The 18,211-nt window shown below is 45.1% G+C and overlaps 1 protein-coding gene across 2 annotated transcripts in view; it reads left to right on the top strand.

Annotated features, from left to right (window-relative positions):
- ADAM19 (ADAM metallopeptidase domain 19) overlaps positions 1-18,211 on the top strand; it is an 89,225-nt gene that overhangs the window by 21,515 nt on the left and 49,499 nt on the right. For both annotated transcript variants that reach the window (XM_070373009.1, XM_070373010.1), the window contains exon 4: positions 13,572-13,650. In XM_070373009.1, coding sequence (XP_070229110.1) covers positions 13,572-13,650 — 79 coding nt within the window. The remainder of the gene's footprint in view (positions 1-13,571; positions 13,651-18,211) is intronic.

Below are 18,211 nucleotides of genomic sequence, written 5' to 3'. Positions count from 1 at the left end.
AACTCTGTCTTGTGGGAGCAAGGAGGGGAGGCTTTGGGTGAAGGAGGGAGGAGAGATGAGTGGAAGAATGAGAAAGGAATTCAGACGGAGAAATTAATATATAAATATTTGGTCTGGATCTAGAGGAACCAAAACCGTAGTGCTAATAAACTCTTAGGAATTCAGTATTCCAGCTAGCCAAATCATTGTATTTCAGAAGAGTGGTATGTGGCAGTGGGGAAGGGGTTTCTTGCCCTTCCACAGTTGGGCTACCTGAGGATTTGAGTGACTTAGAGTTTACTTTTTTTTTTTTGTCGTCTTATTTTTGACCTTGAGTTGGGTTCTCTCTTGCTTCTGGTAAAACCACATGGTCAGAGTGGTAGGTATGATATTTTTAGGGAAGAGGCTTGAGGTGCAATTTAAAGCTGAGCTGTATTTCCTACACCTCGATGAGTAGAAGCTCTTTCTCCACCTCTCTCCATTGAAGGGAAATTTGGGGTGAGCTGAATGAATGGAGATGGACCTGGTGGATGGAGCCTTGGCCTGAGAGGGGCTGGTCTAAGGCAAATATAGCTTCTTCCACAACTCAGGGTGGGTGGGTGGGGTCTCCTGAGAAGCTGGGCCTGGAGAACAGGATGCAGATTGATGTATGCCTATGCATTTGGATTTGGGGGATGTGCTTAAAGTCCCACCTTACAGACCTAATTTTTCATCAAGGATGTGCCTAGATTATTCATCCAGATTCTGTGTAAGCTGGAGGATATCTCTGCTCTTCAGCATTTGTGCTTAGGAAATGGAACATGATTATCTGGAGAAGAGTTCTCCTCTATGGGAGGAGGAGGCCAGTTCTGAGGCTTCTGGACTGGTTCTGTCCTGAGATTTAATCTGATTTTAAGAAGGTAACCTTTACTCTTTCTCTATTTAGAACTCAGTGACATACACACACCTTTGGTTAATACCTTGAATACTGAATGAACAGGCTTTTGGGTACCCTGGAGCAAATTGCAGGTCTTGCTCAAACTTACCTGGAAGCAGTTATTGGGTCAGAGAATCCCTGGTTTTACTAACAAGAGTCTCCAGTGTATTGGGCTTCAGTTATGGATTACTCATTGGGAATTCTTAACTTCCTGTCTCTTACTTTCTCTTCCTTCATTTAACAAATACTATGCGTACCAGCTATGTGGCTGGCATTGGGCTTGGTCCTAGGTGTTCCTGGAAGAGTAACAGCAAGCAAGACACTGTCTGCTATCTTGGTGCTTGCTCAGTGGAGGAGAAAGATAAGCCAATCATTACTGACCAGTGTGGGGCATGCTATGATGGGGGGAAGTAGAAGGTACTGTGGGAGCATGGGGAAGGGGACCCTACCCTGGCTCAGGGGTTGGGGAAGCCTTTCAGGAGGAAGTAAAGTAAAAGGAAGAAGTAGGGTGGTGGTAGAGGGGTGGTAGAGTTGGTTTATACAAGGGGGTGAGTTCCACCCAGGGCCAGTAGCAAGAACAAAGGCCTTTGTTGATGATGAAATTAGAAAGCAAGAGGAAGGAAGTGGTCCAGGTGGGTAGGGGAGAGTCCTTGAAGGGCCTTGTCGCCTCCTTAAAAGGGTTGGTGTATATCTTGAGGGCAACAGGAAGCTGACAAAGACGATTTTAATAGCCATATAGTGACAGCATCCAAAGCATGTAAGAAAGATTACTTAGACTGAAGTTTGGAGGATGGATTGAAAGGGGCAAGACTGGCAATAGTAATCAGACCTATTCAAAAAGCTTAGAACCTGAGGGGGAGATGATGGTGATCTAATTTAGGGAAGAAGTTGCAGATACAGGCAAAAGAGGTCAAATTCCAGAGATATTTATAGGGTGGCATCATGGAGACTGAGAGATGGCTTGAATATGAGCTGAGGAAGAGGATGGCTTCCAAGGCCAATCTGAGGTTCCTGACTTGAGAAAGTAGCAGGACAGTGGTTTGAGCCCCAGGGTTTGTCCTTAGCTGGGAGCAGAACCTTGGATAAGCCACTTCTCTTCTCAGATCTTTAGTTTTCCCATTAGTTGAAGGTAATAACCCCTAGTCATCAACTTTGAAGGCTTGTGGTGGTTGGGAATCCACTGATAAAATCTATGTGAAAAGTAGCATCCTATACTCTTTCCATGACCCTAAAAGTCCTGGCAGAAGCGAAGTATGTCCTTACCCTGGTTATCTTTATAATTTGCACTCTTTGTATATAGACTTCCCCCCTTATCTACAATTCTAAGCACTTGGTCTCCCAGGAACTGGTGAGGCTTCGCTGAGAGCCTCCTTGTGGATTCTCAGATTGACTTTTGCTGAAAACAATGATATCATTGAGTGGGTGGAGCTGAGCCAGACTCCTCAGCCAGTTTAAGGAGAATTGGGGTCTTTATGACTTCTGTACTTATGGCTGTCTTCCAGGCCCCTCCGTAGCACCCATGTGCCCCACTGCCCCCTTTTCCTCCTCCTTTCACCCTCCTTGAGGTTACGGGTTTGCAGAAAACTGGCAGTCCCCATGTTTTCTTCTCTTGCATCAGTCTCCCTGGAGAGAGATCCAGATGGGCCACGGGGTAGAATGGCTGTATTATATCAGGCGTGGTTTCTCTTTCCAAGTCCCCCTTCCTGGGAAAGGAAGGACGAGTCTTGGGAAGGGATTCCCTTGGAGAAAGACTGAAGTGCTAGAGAAAGAGGGGCTCTAAGTGTTGGGAGAGATGTTAGATTCCTTGTATGCTAAAAGCTCTTTATCTGGCTTTAATGCTGGATTGGGGGCTTCGGTAAGAATGCAAAGGTAAAACTGGCCTTTCCTTTGTGTGATGACAGGAATATGGCTGTGGAAAAGGAGACCAGCAGTGTTGAGGATGGTGAGTCCCTGACCCCTAGGCAGCTCTTCTTCTCTCTGCTTTCCACACACCCACACTCGTGCACAGGCACCCCTCCTCCAAAGCTGTAGGCAGCTTGTTAGGGGAAATTGGGAGTTGATTGCTGCTCTGGTTTGCAGTAGTTCTAGCAAGGAAGGAAGTTTTTGGCCAGCCCGATAGGTTGTAAAACAGAAACTTGGTTTCTAGGGACCAACTAGTAATATCTACCTTCTGTGTGGCCTGTTGGTGTTTTCAAAGTACTTTCACAGATGGCCTTGGAAAGAAAGAAAAATCAATTTCTGACTACCTGTTCAAGTTCTCAGCTGTAACAAAAGAGATTAGCAAGAGAAAAACAGAAGTTTATTAAAGTGTATACATGGGAGATACCCAGAGAAAAATAAGCGGCAGTTGGCAGTCAGGATTCTGTAGCATCTTCAACAAAAGACAATAAGTTTGTAGAGAGATGGTAGGAAAAAGGAAAGAGGTTTTAGGCTTCTAAAGGCAGTTAACTGTGGGAAGGTAAACATTTGGGAAATGCACGGTAGATAAAGGCTGGTTTGTAACATTTGTTGTGTAGATTGCTCTGGTACCGTCTCCAGGCTGATGGGGCCTAAAACTGTCTCGGATTAGCTTTTGTCTTTCCTGGTAGAGGACCGAGAACTGATGTCTCGTTTTTAGGCAAATGGAAGGAGGACAGGGAACTTTCCTTGTATCTGCTTCTTCTCAGTTGCCTTCAGCTCAAAATGATCCTTTCACTAAAGTTGCACATCCGGGCTGCCATGATCTGCCACCCCTTCAGCCTCCTCTAATCCTCATGAGCGAGTTGCCACGTGGAGGGCAGGAAAGCAGTGCTTGCCTCCTCTGCATCACCTAGCACAGTGCCTGGCACATGATTGGCCTCAGTACATATTTGTGGAATGACTGTTCCAAAGAGGCCCTGCAAGTGCGTGGCCTGAGGTTCTGAAGAGGTACCAAGAGTTCAGAGCAAGTACATGATGAATTCAAGCCGGGAGGGACTTGGCCTTCCTGCGGTCATGTGCCCTGTAGTTTGTACCATATTATGCTGCTTAATAAGCATTCATTGATGAGATTTCATAAACATCCTTCCTCTCTGCCTCCTGGCAGTGTCTGGATGGCCCAACTCTTGGATTATCTACTGCTGATGATTAGCTAACTTTATTTAGACTGATGAGTTTTGAAGCAAAATACAATTGTGTGATGTTGGTAGGTTGCTTTTGTTCTTTTTCAAATTCTACATTGGTGAGAGTAGAGGGTGGGGTGAGGGGAAGCACTGAACAGAGAGCCTGATTATATAAAGATTTTTTTTGTTGCTGTCTGAAATTTATTCACCAATCCCCCTCCTCTCCAAAAACTGCTTTATGAGCAGGGTATGAGGCAATAGAGTGAGGGAGAAGCTGAAGAAGTAAGGCTTGAAAGGGTCTAGGAAGTCGGGTGGTCTCTTCTGGTGCCACCAATGGTGTGTCTCAGTTCCAGTCATTTTCACCAGGTGTCACTCATCTTGAAATTCAATGAAATGAGACCTGAGTGTCCTAGTTTGTTATGACTAACTCCAGGTGACCCAACTCAGCACGAAGCAAGAGGGGAATATTTCTCTAAATGCAAATTTGGCACTGTTTTCACAGGAAAATGGCAGAGATACTGGGCAGTCTAGGATGACACATGTCCACTGTGATCTAGGAAGACTTTCCAAGTTCAAACCTTCTTGACGTGTACATTTGCTGTGATTTGTTCTTTAGCATGCTGAAAAACACTGGGCAAGGTTTATCAAAGTTACTGGGATATTTAATCAGAGCCTAAAAGGGACCAGGAACTCACATTTAGGGCAGGTGCGTTTGTGGTCTTCACTTTTTGTTTGTTTGCTTTTATTCATGGGATGTCCTATCTACTCCCTTTTTCTAAGCATATTTTCAGAGGTCCTGTGGTCTTAGAGGTTTCTTTTCTTCTCTTGCCCCGTGTCTTATCCCCAAAGTTTACTATACAGTTTAACCATTGCCTCTTGCATTGACTTCCCTTTGGGTTAATCTGGTAACTGGTTATTTACCAGAAACTGTTTGCTAATGCACTAGTCACTTTTTTTTTTTTAGCTTTCTCAGAAGTGGTAAACTTCTGAGTAGTACCCCATTTCCCCGAACTCTTCTTATCCAGTTCCCTAAGTGCCTGTATGGGTACTTTACAGGACACTGCAAAACAAACTTATAAACTCTTCTTGAGTGAGCCATGCTGCAGGCCTCTTAGGTCCCTGACAGTTAAGCATCCCCACCCCAAGAGGTCAGCCCTGTTTGCACAGACAGGTTATTCATCGTGGAGGCAGCCAAGAGTGAGGCCTGAAGAGGATTAAATGAAGGCCCTGCTGGCCAAAGGAGTAAACAGTGTTCATCCAAACATCCTTCGGTCAACAGCACAAAAGCCAAACACGGGACCAGGAGCTGGTCGGAGGCTGCCAGGTCTTGTAGGAACTGGGAGAAGATGTAATGAGATGCGATCCGTGAAAAACAGTGTTGATTTAATGCATTCTTTGGACACTTCCTTAATAGGAGGAAAGGCAACATGCTTTGGCTTTACGCCAGGCTTGTGGGTGGCACCATCTTGCTTTGTGGCACTGCTTCTGGAGCTGGCCCTCTGGCAGCCACGATGCTTGATCCAAGTGAGTGAGTGCAGTAGAGGAGATCTCCTACTCTTTACATCAGAAGCAACCTTTGAAGACCCCCCTTCCTTGGTTTTCTGTTCCCTCAAAGAGAAACACCTCTGCTCAAGGAGTGCCTCTGTCTGTGGGCCCCTTATTTGGCTTTAGGTCCTTGCCTTTGGCATGTTGCTTTGTTTCCATTCCTTTGGAGTCAGAGGTGAAATGAGCACTGCTTTGGAAGTCTTGGTTCTGAGACAGATCGAGCTCTCTCCTCCCCTTTTATTTCTTGCTCTTTGAAAACAAAAGACAACAAAACACTACTTACTGAATCTGTTATTTTGCCCCAAATATGGACACTAGCCATTATACTAGAATATCACTCTCTGCTTTTCAAAAGCTCTTCCCAATGTGTGCCTGTCCTGGGTATCACCATTTCCATTTGAGAGAAAGGGAAACTGAGGCTGGGGAGCTTGTGACGTGCTTATTATTACCTCTCTAGTTAAAAAAAATATGAATATAGAAATTTCCAAACATACCCAAAAGGAGAGAGACTAGTATTATTAAAACCTCAGAAACTCATTGTCTTGGTTTGAAAATTACCTGGTTTTACTCCATGTGCCCATATATATGTGTGTGTGCACACAGTCACTTAATTGTGTTCAACTCTTTGTGACCTCATGGACTGTAGCCTACCAGGCTCCTCTGTCCAGGCAAGAATACTGAAGTGGGTTGCCCTTTCCTTCTCTAGATCTTCCTAATCCAGGGATTGAACCCAGGTCTCTTGCATCTCCTGCATTGGCCGGCGAATTCTTTACCAACCGCACCACCTGGGAAGCCCATGTGCACTGCACAGAGCTCAGATCAGATCAGGCGCTCAGTCGTGTCTGACTCTTTGCGACCCCATGAATCACAGCATGCCAGGCCTCCCTGTCCATCACCAACTCCCAGAGTTCACTCACACTCACGTCCATCGAGTCAGTGATGCCATCCAGCCATCTCATCCTCGGTCGTCCCCTTCTCCTCCTGCCCCCAATCCCTCCCAGCATCAGAGTCTTTTCCAATGAGTCAACTCTTCGCATAAGGTGGCCAAAGTACTGGAGTTTCAGCTTCAGCATCATTCCTTCCAAAGAAATCCCAGGGCTGATCTCCTTCAGAATGGACTGGTTGGATCTCCTTGCAGTCCAAGGGACTCTCAAGAGTCTCCTCCAACACCACAGTTCAAAAGCATCAATTCTTCGGCCCTCAGCCTTCTTCACAGTCCAACTCTCACATCCATACATGACCACAGGAAAACCATAGCCTTGACTAGTCCTGGAGAAAATGTTAGCAATGATATCGGTAGAAACAAATACTTTATACTTTGCAAAGAGTTCTTTTGCTTTTGTTCATTTTATTAAGCAGATATTCATAGATACTTTTCTAACTTTGTATAACAATTCTATGAAGTAGATTCTATTATTTCCCCATTTTATAGATGAAAAAACTGAGACTCAGAGAGGCTAACTGCTGCTGCTGCTGCTGCTAAGTCGCTTTAGTCGTGTCTGACTCTGTGCGACCCCATAGACGGCAGCCCACCAGGCTCCCCCGTCCCTAGGATTCTCCAGGCAAGAACACTGGAGTGGGTTGCCATTTCCTTCTCCAATGCATGAAAGTGAAAAAATAAAGTGAAGTTGCTCAGTCGTGTCTGACTCTTCGCGACCCCATGGACTGCAGCCCACCAGGCCCCTCCGTCCATGGGATTTTCCAGGCAAGAGTACTGGAGTGGGGTGCCATCACCTTCTCCTAGAGAGGCTAATTAATTTGTCCAAATTCACAGAACTTAAAAATGTCATAGCTAGTATTTTGAATGTATTTTCTCATTTGATCCTGTCAGTGGGGCTATGAGATCATAATTATCACATTGTTTATTTGCTGTCTAGGAAACAGTTTAGGTGGCTCAAGTGAAAACATTTCTTTTTTTCACTAGTGAGCATTTGTCTAAGTTTTATTTATCTAATTAATGAGGGAACCAACAAAATGATAAAACTGGTTTAAAAATTGTATAGATAAGGGAAACATATGTGTATATATACATATATATTTCAATAGTGGACAGAGAATGGTGAGATAACAGTGCTAAATTACATATAAAATTGGTTAATATCCTAGGGGCAATAAAATCATAACCTTGAGGGTTATCTTTTCTGTTAGGTGGAAATCCTTTGCATCGATGTTGTATCTTATTAAGTTTTTACAAGTTAACATCTACTCTTACAGGGTTTTACAAGAGCTGCCTTAATTAATTGTAAATAGTCTTTCAAAGCTACATTTCCCCCCACGGAGTCCAAAGAACCTCAGTCAGGCTTCTCAGAGTCTGCAGTTTGTCAGTGCTCTTGTATAACATTGAAAGGCACCACCATGATCTTTTGCCTCATTTTCAGGGTTTGAAATGACAACTGGAGAGTTCAACTGGTACTGAAACCAACCCTGTCTGGGCCCTGGACTTGCCCTCTAGGCCGGGCTGGTGTCATCTTTAGATTTTGAGAGGGTGCTTTAGGAGGCTAGAAATGAGAAAAAGAATTAAGAATGTTAAAATTGGTACAATGGAGTAGAATTCCCAGAGCCTGAAAAAGCATCACCTGGAAAAACTATTAAAAAAATAGATTTCTGAGACCTTCTCTAGAGACATAAATTCCCAGCCTGGGGTTTTATATTTTTCCACAGCATTTCCGGGTGGTGTTGTGTTACTGTGGCGAGTCCCATAATGACGGCATTAGGAATATGAGTGAGAAATGAAAGAGCCTGTGTCATCAGCACCACAGGTGGATGGGGTAAGGGTGCAGCTCCCCCAGAGAGGAGAAGAGGGACCAGCACAGCTTACCTGCCAAGCACTGCCAGTGTGTAAGTGCCCCAGTACTCCTGAAAGAGCCAGATACGAAACGAGACCTGGGAGAAGGAGGTGTCAGTAAAAACAGCCACTGGGATGAGCAGACTAATATTTGTTTATGCTGAGCTTGTCTGGGTAGCTTGTTTTTCAAGGTAGTTTGGAAATTGTTATCACTTTATCTTCACTGATTTGCTTATCTATGGTAGCAAGGTAGGGGGATTGAACTCAGGAAGATGTTTTGCAAATTTGTTTTAGTCCTGTCACTTCTCTTTTCCCAGAAGGAGTTTTAGAGAAACTTAGTTCTCTAAGTTTCTAAGAAGAAGTTTCTTAGAAGTTTCGAAGAAGCATTTGAAATTGGTCTGACAAGTCCATAGCCTTTAAGGGCTTCCCTGGTGGCTCAGTGGTAAAGAATCTGCCTGCCAAGCAGGCGATGTAAGAGTTTGATCCCTTGGTGGGGAAGATCCCCTGGAGAAGGCTACTCCCTCCAGTATTCTTGCTGGGAGAATCCCATGGACAGAGGAGCCTGGCGGGCTGCAGTCCACAGGGTCGCAAAGAGTCTACACAGCTTAGCGACTAAACAATAACATATAATCATTAAAGGGACAGTTCTGGATTTGAGGGCTGTGAGCCTTGGAAAAGGTGAGTCAGGGCTGTTGCAACTGCAGCGTGTTTGGGGTCTGGTCGAGTGTACAGTTTCCAGGCCACCATGTGCAATTCTGTTGTCCTTCTCTGAAGAGTGACCTTACATTTTATGTCCAGTAGTTGGAGGACAGTTTATTTTCCCAGTTGGGTTTCAGAAGATGCAAAGAGTCAGGAGATTGCTTGAGGACTTTGGGGCCAGGGCAGCCAGGGTTCCTCCCAAAGTGAGCACTGTAGTGAGCCTTGGGATGGTGTGTAATCTCTGCCTGCCAATGGGCTTGTGAGCCCCGAAGGCAGGGGTGGGAGGCACTTCTTCAGAAACTGCTTTTCCATCAAAGCCAGAAAAAGGAGGGGGCGGGGTGGGAAATCTTGGACAGTCCTTCTCTCTTCCTGGACGCACATCACTCACAACTCGTTTCCTGAAAAACCTAATACACTCCAGTGGTGAGAGACGGCTTCCTGCAGATCTGCTGAGCCAGCCCCTTGTCAGAGAGGAGATGAGAACAAGATGTGGTTGGAGAAGAAATAGCTGGGCTGAGCTGGGCTGCTCAGGGGCTCTGCGGCCCCGTCTCTGAGGGGATCGTCTTTGGTGCTTAGAGCAGTGCCAAGGTACCACCTGGGCATGGGGGCATAGATGGGCCTAGCTTGGGGGCATTGGGGAGCATTTAAAAGCAGGGTTTTATGAATCAGTACAATTGCACAGATGGTAGTGATGAAACATGACCCTTCCTTTTGCTTCTAGAAGGAAGGATGACCTTCCTGGCTAATATTGCAACCCGATTTGGGGAAAGGATTATTGAGAAAAAAAAGCAACTGAAATAGCGCTGAAGTCCTTACATGTCCATCCTCTTTATCTTGCCCTGTGCTTTGCTACCCCTTTTCTCTTCTCTGCATATATTCTCACATCTAAGAGCCAGGAGCCTCCTTTTTGTGGCATCACATGTTCTCAAAACTGCTGTCATCACCATGAAATTGTTCCTTGGACTACTGCTGACAATGTTTTCATTTTATGCTTCTGCTTTCTAATATGCTTTTTCCTCCCTTGGAGAAGGAAATGGCAACCCACTCCAGTAATCTTGCCTGGAGAATTCTATAGACAGAGGAGCCTGGCAGGCTACAGTCCATGGGGTTGCAAAGAGTCAGGCACGACTGAGCAACTATCACTCAGCTATCACTTCTAATAGAGACAGAGAAAACAGCTGCTTAAAAAGTGGTCTGGTCGAACAGACTTGGCTTTGAAACCTGCCTCTGACGCTGTGCTGTGACAGCTTGGACAAGTTACAGGTCTTGAGGTCGCAGTGTCCTCAGAGGTATGTTGTGAAGGTGAAATGATTTCATACTTAAATAAATACACATGAGCTATTTTGATGGCAACTTTTTGGGGTTTCTTTAGCTCAGAAAGATACAGGGTGCGATGGATGAGACAGGTGGATATTTCTGAAGTTTGCCTGCCTTAAAAATATGTTGCAAACTTGCGGTCTAGGGTAGTGGTTCTGCATGAGAATCATTCAAAGAGTTATTACAATAGATGACTGGGCTCCAGTATCAGTTTCTGTGATCTTCAGGCCATCTGGGATGAGGCCGGGCAATCTGCATTGTTTTTTTTTTTTTTTTTAAACAATCTGCATTTTAAACTAGTTCCTAGGTGATGCTGATGCTGTTGATCCTGAAAAGGGCAGTTAGGTGGAAGAATTGTTTCGTGTAGACTCAGAAGACAGAATGAGGCCAGTGGGTACAGATTACAGAGAAAGGTAGCTTTTGGTTCAATGTAACAACTTTCTCTAACTACTGTATGTGGTCAGGAATGGAGTGGGTGGTCTGGAGATGTTCAGTGCAGGATGGCTATTTGGCAGATTTCTATACAAGGTAAAGGATTCATTTGTTTGTTCATTTATCCATTCATCCACTTTTTCACAGAATAAACCTGCCTGGTGCTAGGAGCTGAGGAGAAGCCTTGAACAAGGCAGCCGTGTGCTCCCTGCTCTCAAGGAACACATAGTCTAGCCAGTTTGGCTTAATGATTCTTGAGGTCTCTCTCAATGCTGAGGCTCTGAGTGACAGAGGCAGAACCTCAGAACAAGGAGGTGTAGAAAGATGCTCACCGTTCTGAGGACATGTGGCTGAGAACCGACAAGAATTTGGACTCCTCTGAGGTTGTCTGGATTGCTCTCTTTTTTGGATCATCCTGGTGTTACTAGATGAACATTCCACCCCACCCCTCAACTCCCAAGATGTAGAAGAGGCTGAGGATGTGTTTCCAGGAGTGCACTTACTGTGGGAACATTCACGTCTGGCACCCGGAATGAACCATTAGATTCTGAACTCCTGACTGGCCGTCCATTATGCAGTCTGTGAAGTAGACCACAGAAATGAGCTGCAGGAATGAGCTCATTGTTTTCTCGCCTCTTTCAAGTGATACACTGGGAAGTTAATGGCTGGGGGGAGTTGGAAGGAAATAGGTAAATTCCGCCAGTTTTTCTCAGTTCTTCCCATCACAATCCCTGTTGAAAGCAATTGTGATAATCACTAACGTTTCCTGAGCTCCACTCTGAGCCAGGCCTGATTTTAAGTTCTTTTCATGCATTATGTCATTTTACTCTGATGACAAGTCTGTTGAGCAGAAGGGTTTTTGCAGAAGAGGAAACAGAGGTTCAGAGAGGTAAAGTAACTCCCTCCTGGCTATAGAGATAGTAAATGTCAGAGCAGGGGCTGAAGCTTAGTCTCTCAGATTCCACACCATGCCCTAAGCTCTTAGCATGCTCAGTGACTACCTCCTTCACTCACTCATTCATTCATTCAGGAATTAGTTAACACATCCTTCCTTTGAGTGAATGTTAAGCATCGGTATATACCGGTGAGCAAACAGCTTGGCCTGTGTCCTGGGGCTTAGAGTTTATCTCCTTCAGACAAATGAGTGACTCTTCCCTTAGATCCTTGGCTGGTTAGATGTTAAGGAGAAAGAGGAAGAAAGAATCTGGCGATTTAGCTACTGACCCAAACTTGCCATGTAAATTGGAGTTTCTCTACACAAACTAGGTTTTCTGCTTTGCTTTGTTTTTACATCTCCCTGTTGGGTTTCTTTTCTTCTTGTTCAAGGCTGGATGTTGAAGGGCCTGATATTGTGCAGGAGAAGATCTTTGTGGCATTTGCCTTCTGACTATGCTCTGGGGGCGGAGGGGAATCTGAGAGTCTGGAGTCCCAGAACTTAGAGCTGGAAGTGACTCTGGAGTGACCCTAGAAACCCTCTTCAGTGACCCTGTCTTGTGGGAAATGTCACCTCTTACAAAACCAGGGTGGTCCCTGAGGATTCCTTTGGCTTTCTGTGCTGGCATCAGCTTGTATTTTTTTCTTTTTTAAAAGGCAGTTTCAAATTAGATTTTCCATTTTCAAAATAAACACATGATAATTATTTTTTTAAATCAACCAGTTTTTCAGAAATATACAGCTTACATTGTGAACATCTTCTGTAATCCCCTGAGATCACTACCACTACCGATAGGCATGTCCTCCTCCAGCTATTGTCAATGCATGCCCTAGGGTATACTGCTATTAGTTTTTCATTTAAAGGGATTTTAAAAGTACATACTTTCCTGGAATTTTTCTTTATCTGACTCCATTTTAAACATCTTTCCATAGTAAAAGATATAGATCCACTTAATTCTTTTTTGTTAGACTCCAATTTTTAATGATGCCTTCCATTAAAAACCATTTTGCTTCCTGACCTCGATTTTCTTTAGATTCATTCTGCTTTTAATGTGGCTGAACTAGTTGAAGAATCCATTTGGCATTTTTAGTTCTCTTTTAACTTTCAGAGAAATTCTAAAGCCTCATTCGGGGGTCACCTTGCCTTGGGCGAGGGATTCTTAACCTCAGCTTCTAGAGGTCTGTAACAGGAGAGAAACCAACATCCAGTTTTAGAAAGGAAAAAAAAAGAAATATTGAAAAGGCAACACATAGTACCAGGTCACAGGAAATCTGAACCATTAGGTCTCATAAAAGATGGGCAAAGGAAACTTCCAGAATCCTTGTAGCAGGAACAAGGAGCAGATAAATAGCTCCCATCTGTTACGTTCTTGCAGCATTACTCCATTGGCTTGGCTTGCACAATGGGCCAAGGCTAGGTAAGATTCCTTGATTGTCAGTCTTAACAAAACCTGCAACAGGGAGGAGGGATTCCCTTAAAGAATGGTTGGTGTGCTGATACCAAAAGTTAGTGGATGTGCTGGGAAAATAATCAATTAAGGTATACAGTAGGGTCCATAGACCCTGGGAAATTCTGTGAGTGTGTTTACACGTGATCTTCCCAGGACCCAGAACAAATTAAGATCTAATATCACTGCTTTGGTGGTCAGCAGCATCTGGTTGTGGCTGAATTAACTGATGATCCCAGTGAACACAAAATTCATAACAAACTTCATTCTGTTTATCTTTTTATTCCTTAAGCCCTTCCATAACGCTGCCCTATTCCTTCTGCATGGAGATGCTTGGGGGTGGTTCTACCAGGTTCAGTTAGAATCTCTGGCTACTGTTCACAGGAGGGTAAAGTCTATCTTCTAAGGAGACAAATGTCTTTTTTTATTCTATTCAGGCACCTTTTTGCTCCAGCCTACACAGAAACGTGTTATACTCCAAGTGGCGATGCTCAAACCACCACCCTGAAATCCGAGGTAAGTTCAGATCAACACTTTATCTCCCAGGCAGCTTCCCTGTCCCAACCCCACCCCTAGGAAGCCAGGAGAGAAGCTCAGTGGAGACAATGCCTCCTCTTAAGGAACTGATTCCCTGATTGAGATCCAGGGAATGAGCAGGAAAAACAACATACGAATTTGTTGTTTCATGGATTTATAACGCTTTGCTGGCTAAAAAGGTGAAATAAACCATATTTTAAGCTTATTGCATCTGATTAAAATTGATACAAATCACTGTATTACCCACTTCCTAACAAAAATATAAGTAAAAGAAATGATTTCCCAGTCAGGTGTTAGTTGCTTTTTCATATGGGTAGGTAAAGTTTTGTGATCTGCTTTGTCAGTGTGAGTTTACGATGTGAAGATTTTCTTATTTTGCTGCTATTTTCATATTGGCTATTTTTCTCCCTCAAAGTTGAATCTGGGTGTTAGTACAGAAATTTAAGGAAAAAAAATTTTTTTTAATTCATTTATTTTTAGCTGCGTTGGGTCTTAGTAGCAGTGTTCGGGCTCTCTAGTTGTGGTGTGTGGGTTTAGTTGCTGCCCGTCATGCAGGATCTTAGGCTTCCCTGGTGGTCCAGCAGTAAAGATTCCACCTGCAATGCAGGAGACAAGGGTTTGATCTCTGGTCTGGAAAGATCCCCTGGAGGAGGAAATGGCAGCCCACACCAGTATTCTTGCCTGGGAATTCCCATGGACAGAGGAACCTGGTGGGCTGCAGTCCATGGTCTTGCAGAAGAGGGGGACATGACTTAGCAACTAAATAGCAACAACAGGTAGGATCTTAGGTCCTGGACCAGGGATCGAACCCACAGCCCCTGCATTGAAAGACGAATTCTTAACCACTGGGCCACCAGGGAAGTCCCTTGCACAAAAATTTGTCATTTAAAAGCTGGTCTTTCAGTTTTAGTCTTTTAGTTTGCTTCATCATGCCATTTGGTCACCGGTGGACATTTAAGCTCGTGAATCACACACATTTCATGATTTGCTAGCTTTTCCTAGAGGGGACCTGTTAGAATTTGTAGGATTAGAGTCAGTTCAGTTCAGTCAGTTGCTCAGTCGTGTCTGACTCGGATAAGAGTAGTGGTTCTCAATTAGGAGTGATTTTGGTTTAAGTCATTTCTTAAAAACCTTTGTTGAATATGTTGGTAACTAACATAATAAAGCAAGGAAAATATGCTTCATGATGATTTATACCAGTTTTAATCAGGTGCAAATAAACTAAAATGTTCTATTTGTTTCTTTGACCATTTTAGCCAACAAAGGATGGGAGGCTTGGCAGTGTGTGGAGATAGTTTGGATTGTCATGACTGGGAGGTGACGGCTACTGTCTGGTGGGTAGGGGCCAGGGGTGTGCCAGTTACCCTCCAGTGCACAGGCATCCCTCCACAGCAGTTATCCTGTCTCAAATGTCAGTGGTGCCCAAGTTGAGAAATTCTAGATTTGAGTGATCCTTCTCAGACTCTATTCTTGCCTGGAGAATCGATAGAGGAGCCTGGCAGGCTACAGTCCATAAGGTCACAAAGAGTCGGACACGACTGTAGCGACTTAGCACTCTCAAACTCTATGCCAAAGAGCAGCGGTGAAGGAGAAGAGAAGATGGATGCAGGCAGGAGGGGCAGTGTCTTTTGCCTCTGGGATCGGGCATCATGGGCTTTCATGGGTGCAGACCTGGGAGGTGTGCTGTGTAGGCAGCACAGTGCCTCAGTGCCCCTCCAACAGCTTCCTGTGGAACCCGAGATTCCCACATGACTCTGTCTTTAAAATAGTCCTGCCAGTCTTTAGAATAGCCTAGAAAACAATGATAGCCACTGTCAGTTGTTAACAGCACAGATGAGTCGATCAGATCACCCTTGAGTGAGGAGAGGGACCCAGGACAGTTATGCTTCGGTGGGGTCTGTGAGGTCTGAAGTAAGTAGGTACTGCGGGGCTATGTTGGATCTTTGGATGTCAGGATCAGTGCTGCCTTCTTCACTGAGACCTTCCTGGATGGGGAGGGAGTGGCCAGTGCCTGCAGCAAAGTAGCCCGTGTCCTTTCATCTCTGGGAGAACTGGCCAGCTGTGGCTCTACACCTTTTTCATGGCCCCTGGTTGAAACTTCTTCCTCCCTTCAGACTTCGGTTCTCTGTCTCCAGCGAGATGGGAGGGGACGGACAAGCCTCGGAAGCCCCTCGCCATTATGACCTCACAAAGCACCCTCCGCTGAGTTGGGCTCTTGCACTTCTGTACCCAGAGCGGAAGAATGGGTCTCAGTGCATGAGTTTGCCATGAGCTCATGCTTCCTGCTACGAAAGCCCCCTCAGGGTGGCCCCCTCAGGCCGAGAAACTGAGAAGGAATGCGATGACTTCATGGCTCTTGTGTTCATGTGCTTGTTCTTTGTGCTCTCTGGATTGGGCAGAGATGTTGTGAGGGCCTTTGACAGAGGGCAGTGAGAGAACTTCCCCTCCCTCCCAGACAGCCCCTCCTTCCCAAAGGTCTCGTTGACCAGAGTGCATCCCAGCTAAAGTAGGGGTGACTCTGTTTTCTTGTTTAGTACATCCCCTCCTCCTGGGCTCTTGCAAAGCCCCCACCCAGTCCCGGGGGCTACCAGTCAGTATTCTTATTTGGGAGCTGAAGACTCAAAGAGAAATGGGAATGGAATAAACCACTTAGCTTCAGCTGACCCAAGTGTTGTAGACCACACTCTCCCGCAAAACTTGGCTGGGGGTAGTGGGAGTTCTGGGAACCTGATCCTGCTCATTGCCAGGCCCGTGGGTTCCAGCCCTGATCTAGGTCAGGTCACTGGGGGAATGGTGTGTTCCACTAGAACAAGTTGCAGAGTTTGGGGTCTGAAGCCAGGGTTTTAGTCTTGGCTTTAACCAGCTGTGTGACCTGAAAAACCCTTTCAGCCTTGTTAATGTTGAGTTTCCTCATCTGAAAATTGGATATGCTAAGATATGACTCTCAGGGATATGGAAGGGTAAGATGAATCACTGATTTTTATGGGAATTTATAAGCATCTCTTCCAACACTACATTTTACAGATGAGGAAATTGAGAGGAGATGGGAAAAAGGAGCATGCCTTTTTGCTTGCTGTCAGTGAGCAGCAAGGCTTAGACTAACACCTCAGTCTGGGTCAGTGTTGGAAGATAATAGAGCTTTTTTTTTCTTTTTTTAATATTTATTTGACTGTGCTGGGTCTTAGTTACAACATGGAAACTCTTAGTTGCAGCATGTGGGATCTAGTTCCCTGACCAGATATTGAACCCCGGCCCCCCCCTGCCTTGGGAGTATGGAGTCTTAGCCACTGGATCTCCAGGGAAGTCCCAATAATAGAGCTTTGACAAATTAAGCCCATGTACTTTGCTGGGTCTGCTTTTGCTAAGATAGGCTGAGCATGGAGCCTGAAATCAGGCTGCTGGGGTTTGCATCTCCACTTTGCACTGTGGCCCTGTGAATGACTTGAAACCTCTCCAACTTTAGTTGAGAGTGAGAATAAGAGTATCTACCTCATAATACTATGATCAGAATTAAAGGAGAAAAAAAAAATCTATGTAAGTTGTTTATCCAAGAGCAGTAGCTGGGTAGATGTTAGCTCTTGTTGTTAATAACAGTAAATGGCAGGCATTATTATGCCACATGGTGATGTGTGTGAAGACCCTTTATATATTTAAAGCATGTTACACTGCAGTCACACCTAGAGCTGGGTGGTACTGGAACTGGAGAATTTAGACAAATGGCTTACTTAGCTGTCTCCTGGTTCACATGCCTGCCTGCTGGGGACCAGGGAACAACCGCAGTCAAGTGTGGTCCTGGTGATGGCTCACTCAGACTGTTGTTATGTGGGTGAATGCCGGACATTCCTGATTGGCCCTGCTCACAGGACATTGGTGGGGAAAGATAAGGCTTCCGTATCTGCAACTGCATAGTTTACATCCTTTTTAAGACCTTAGAACCAGACTGTGCTCTGGGGATTTTACCTTTTTTCTCTTTGCTCCAACTTATCTCTTTTGACCTATTTGGGACGAAATTTATAGGAATGTGTCCCTTGTTATCACCCATAGGTCTGCTGAGGACAGCCCTGGTTTGTGTCTGTCTATCTGGTTTAGCGCTTTATCACTCTCAGCAGAGTCCTGCTTTGCCTCATAAATACTCTGGCTACCCTACTTATCAAACATTCTGCTGACACCTCAAACTTTATTTCAAGCCATTCTTTATGATTTGTATCTTTGTATGACTTTTAAACTACGACTGGCTCTCACAAGACGCTAAGTCCGGCGAAGTCTGGACTCCACTCACTGTTGTGTCTTAGGGAGGGCCTAGCCCCGGGCCCGGCACATCGCAGTGTGTAGCCAGGAGGAATCCAGCTGGGTTGGGAAGACCAGATGGCTGTGACATATGCCCTGGTGAGAGCACAGCAGCAGACCTGCAAGTGTCCATGGACACAGGTGCAAAATCAGGTCTGTCCAGGTGTGCAGGGGATTCAAGGGAGGCAGGGAAGATGCGTGAGAGATCAGTTTCATAGGGCCGCTGAGCAAAGTACTGTAAACTTGGAGGTTT

The sequence above is a fragment of the Bos mutus genome, chromosome 7 (genome assembly GCF_027580195.1).
Source record: "Bos mutus isolate GX-2022 chromosome 7, NWIPB_WYAK_1.1, whole genome shotgun sequence".
Lineage (NCBI taxonomy): Eukaryota > Metazoa > Chordata > Mammalia > Artiodactyla > Bovidae > Bos > Bos mutus.
The sequence above is the reverse complement of the archived record's forward strand: the minus strand, read 5'-3'. Positions and strand labels throughout refer to the sequence as shown.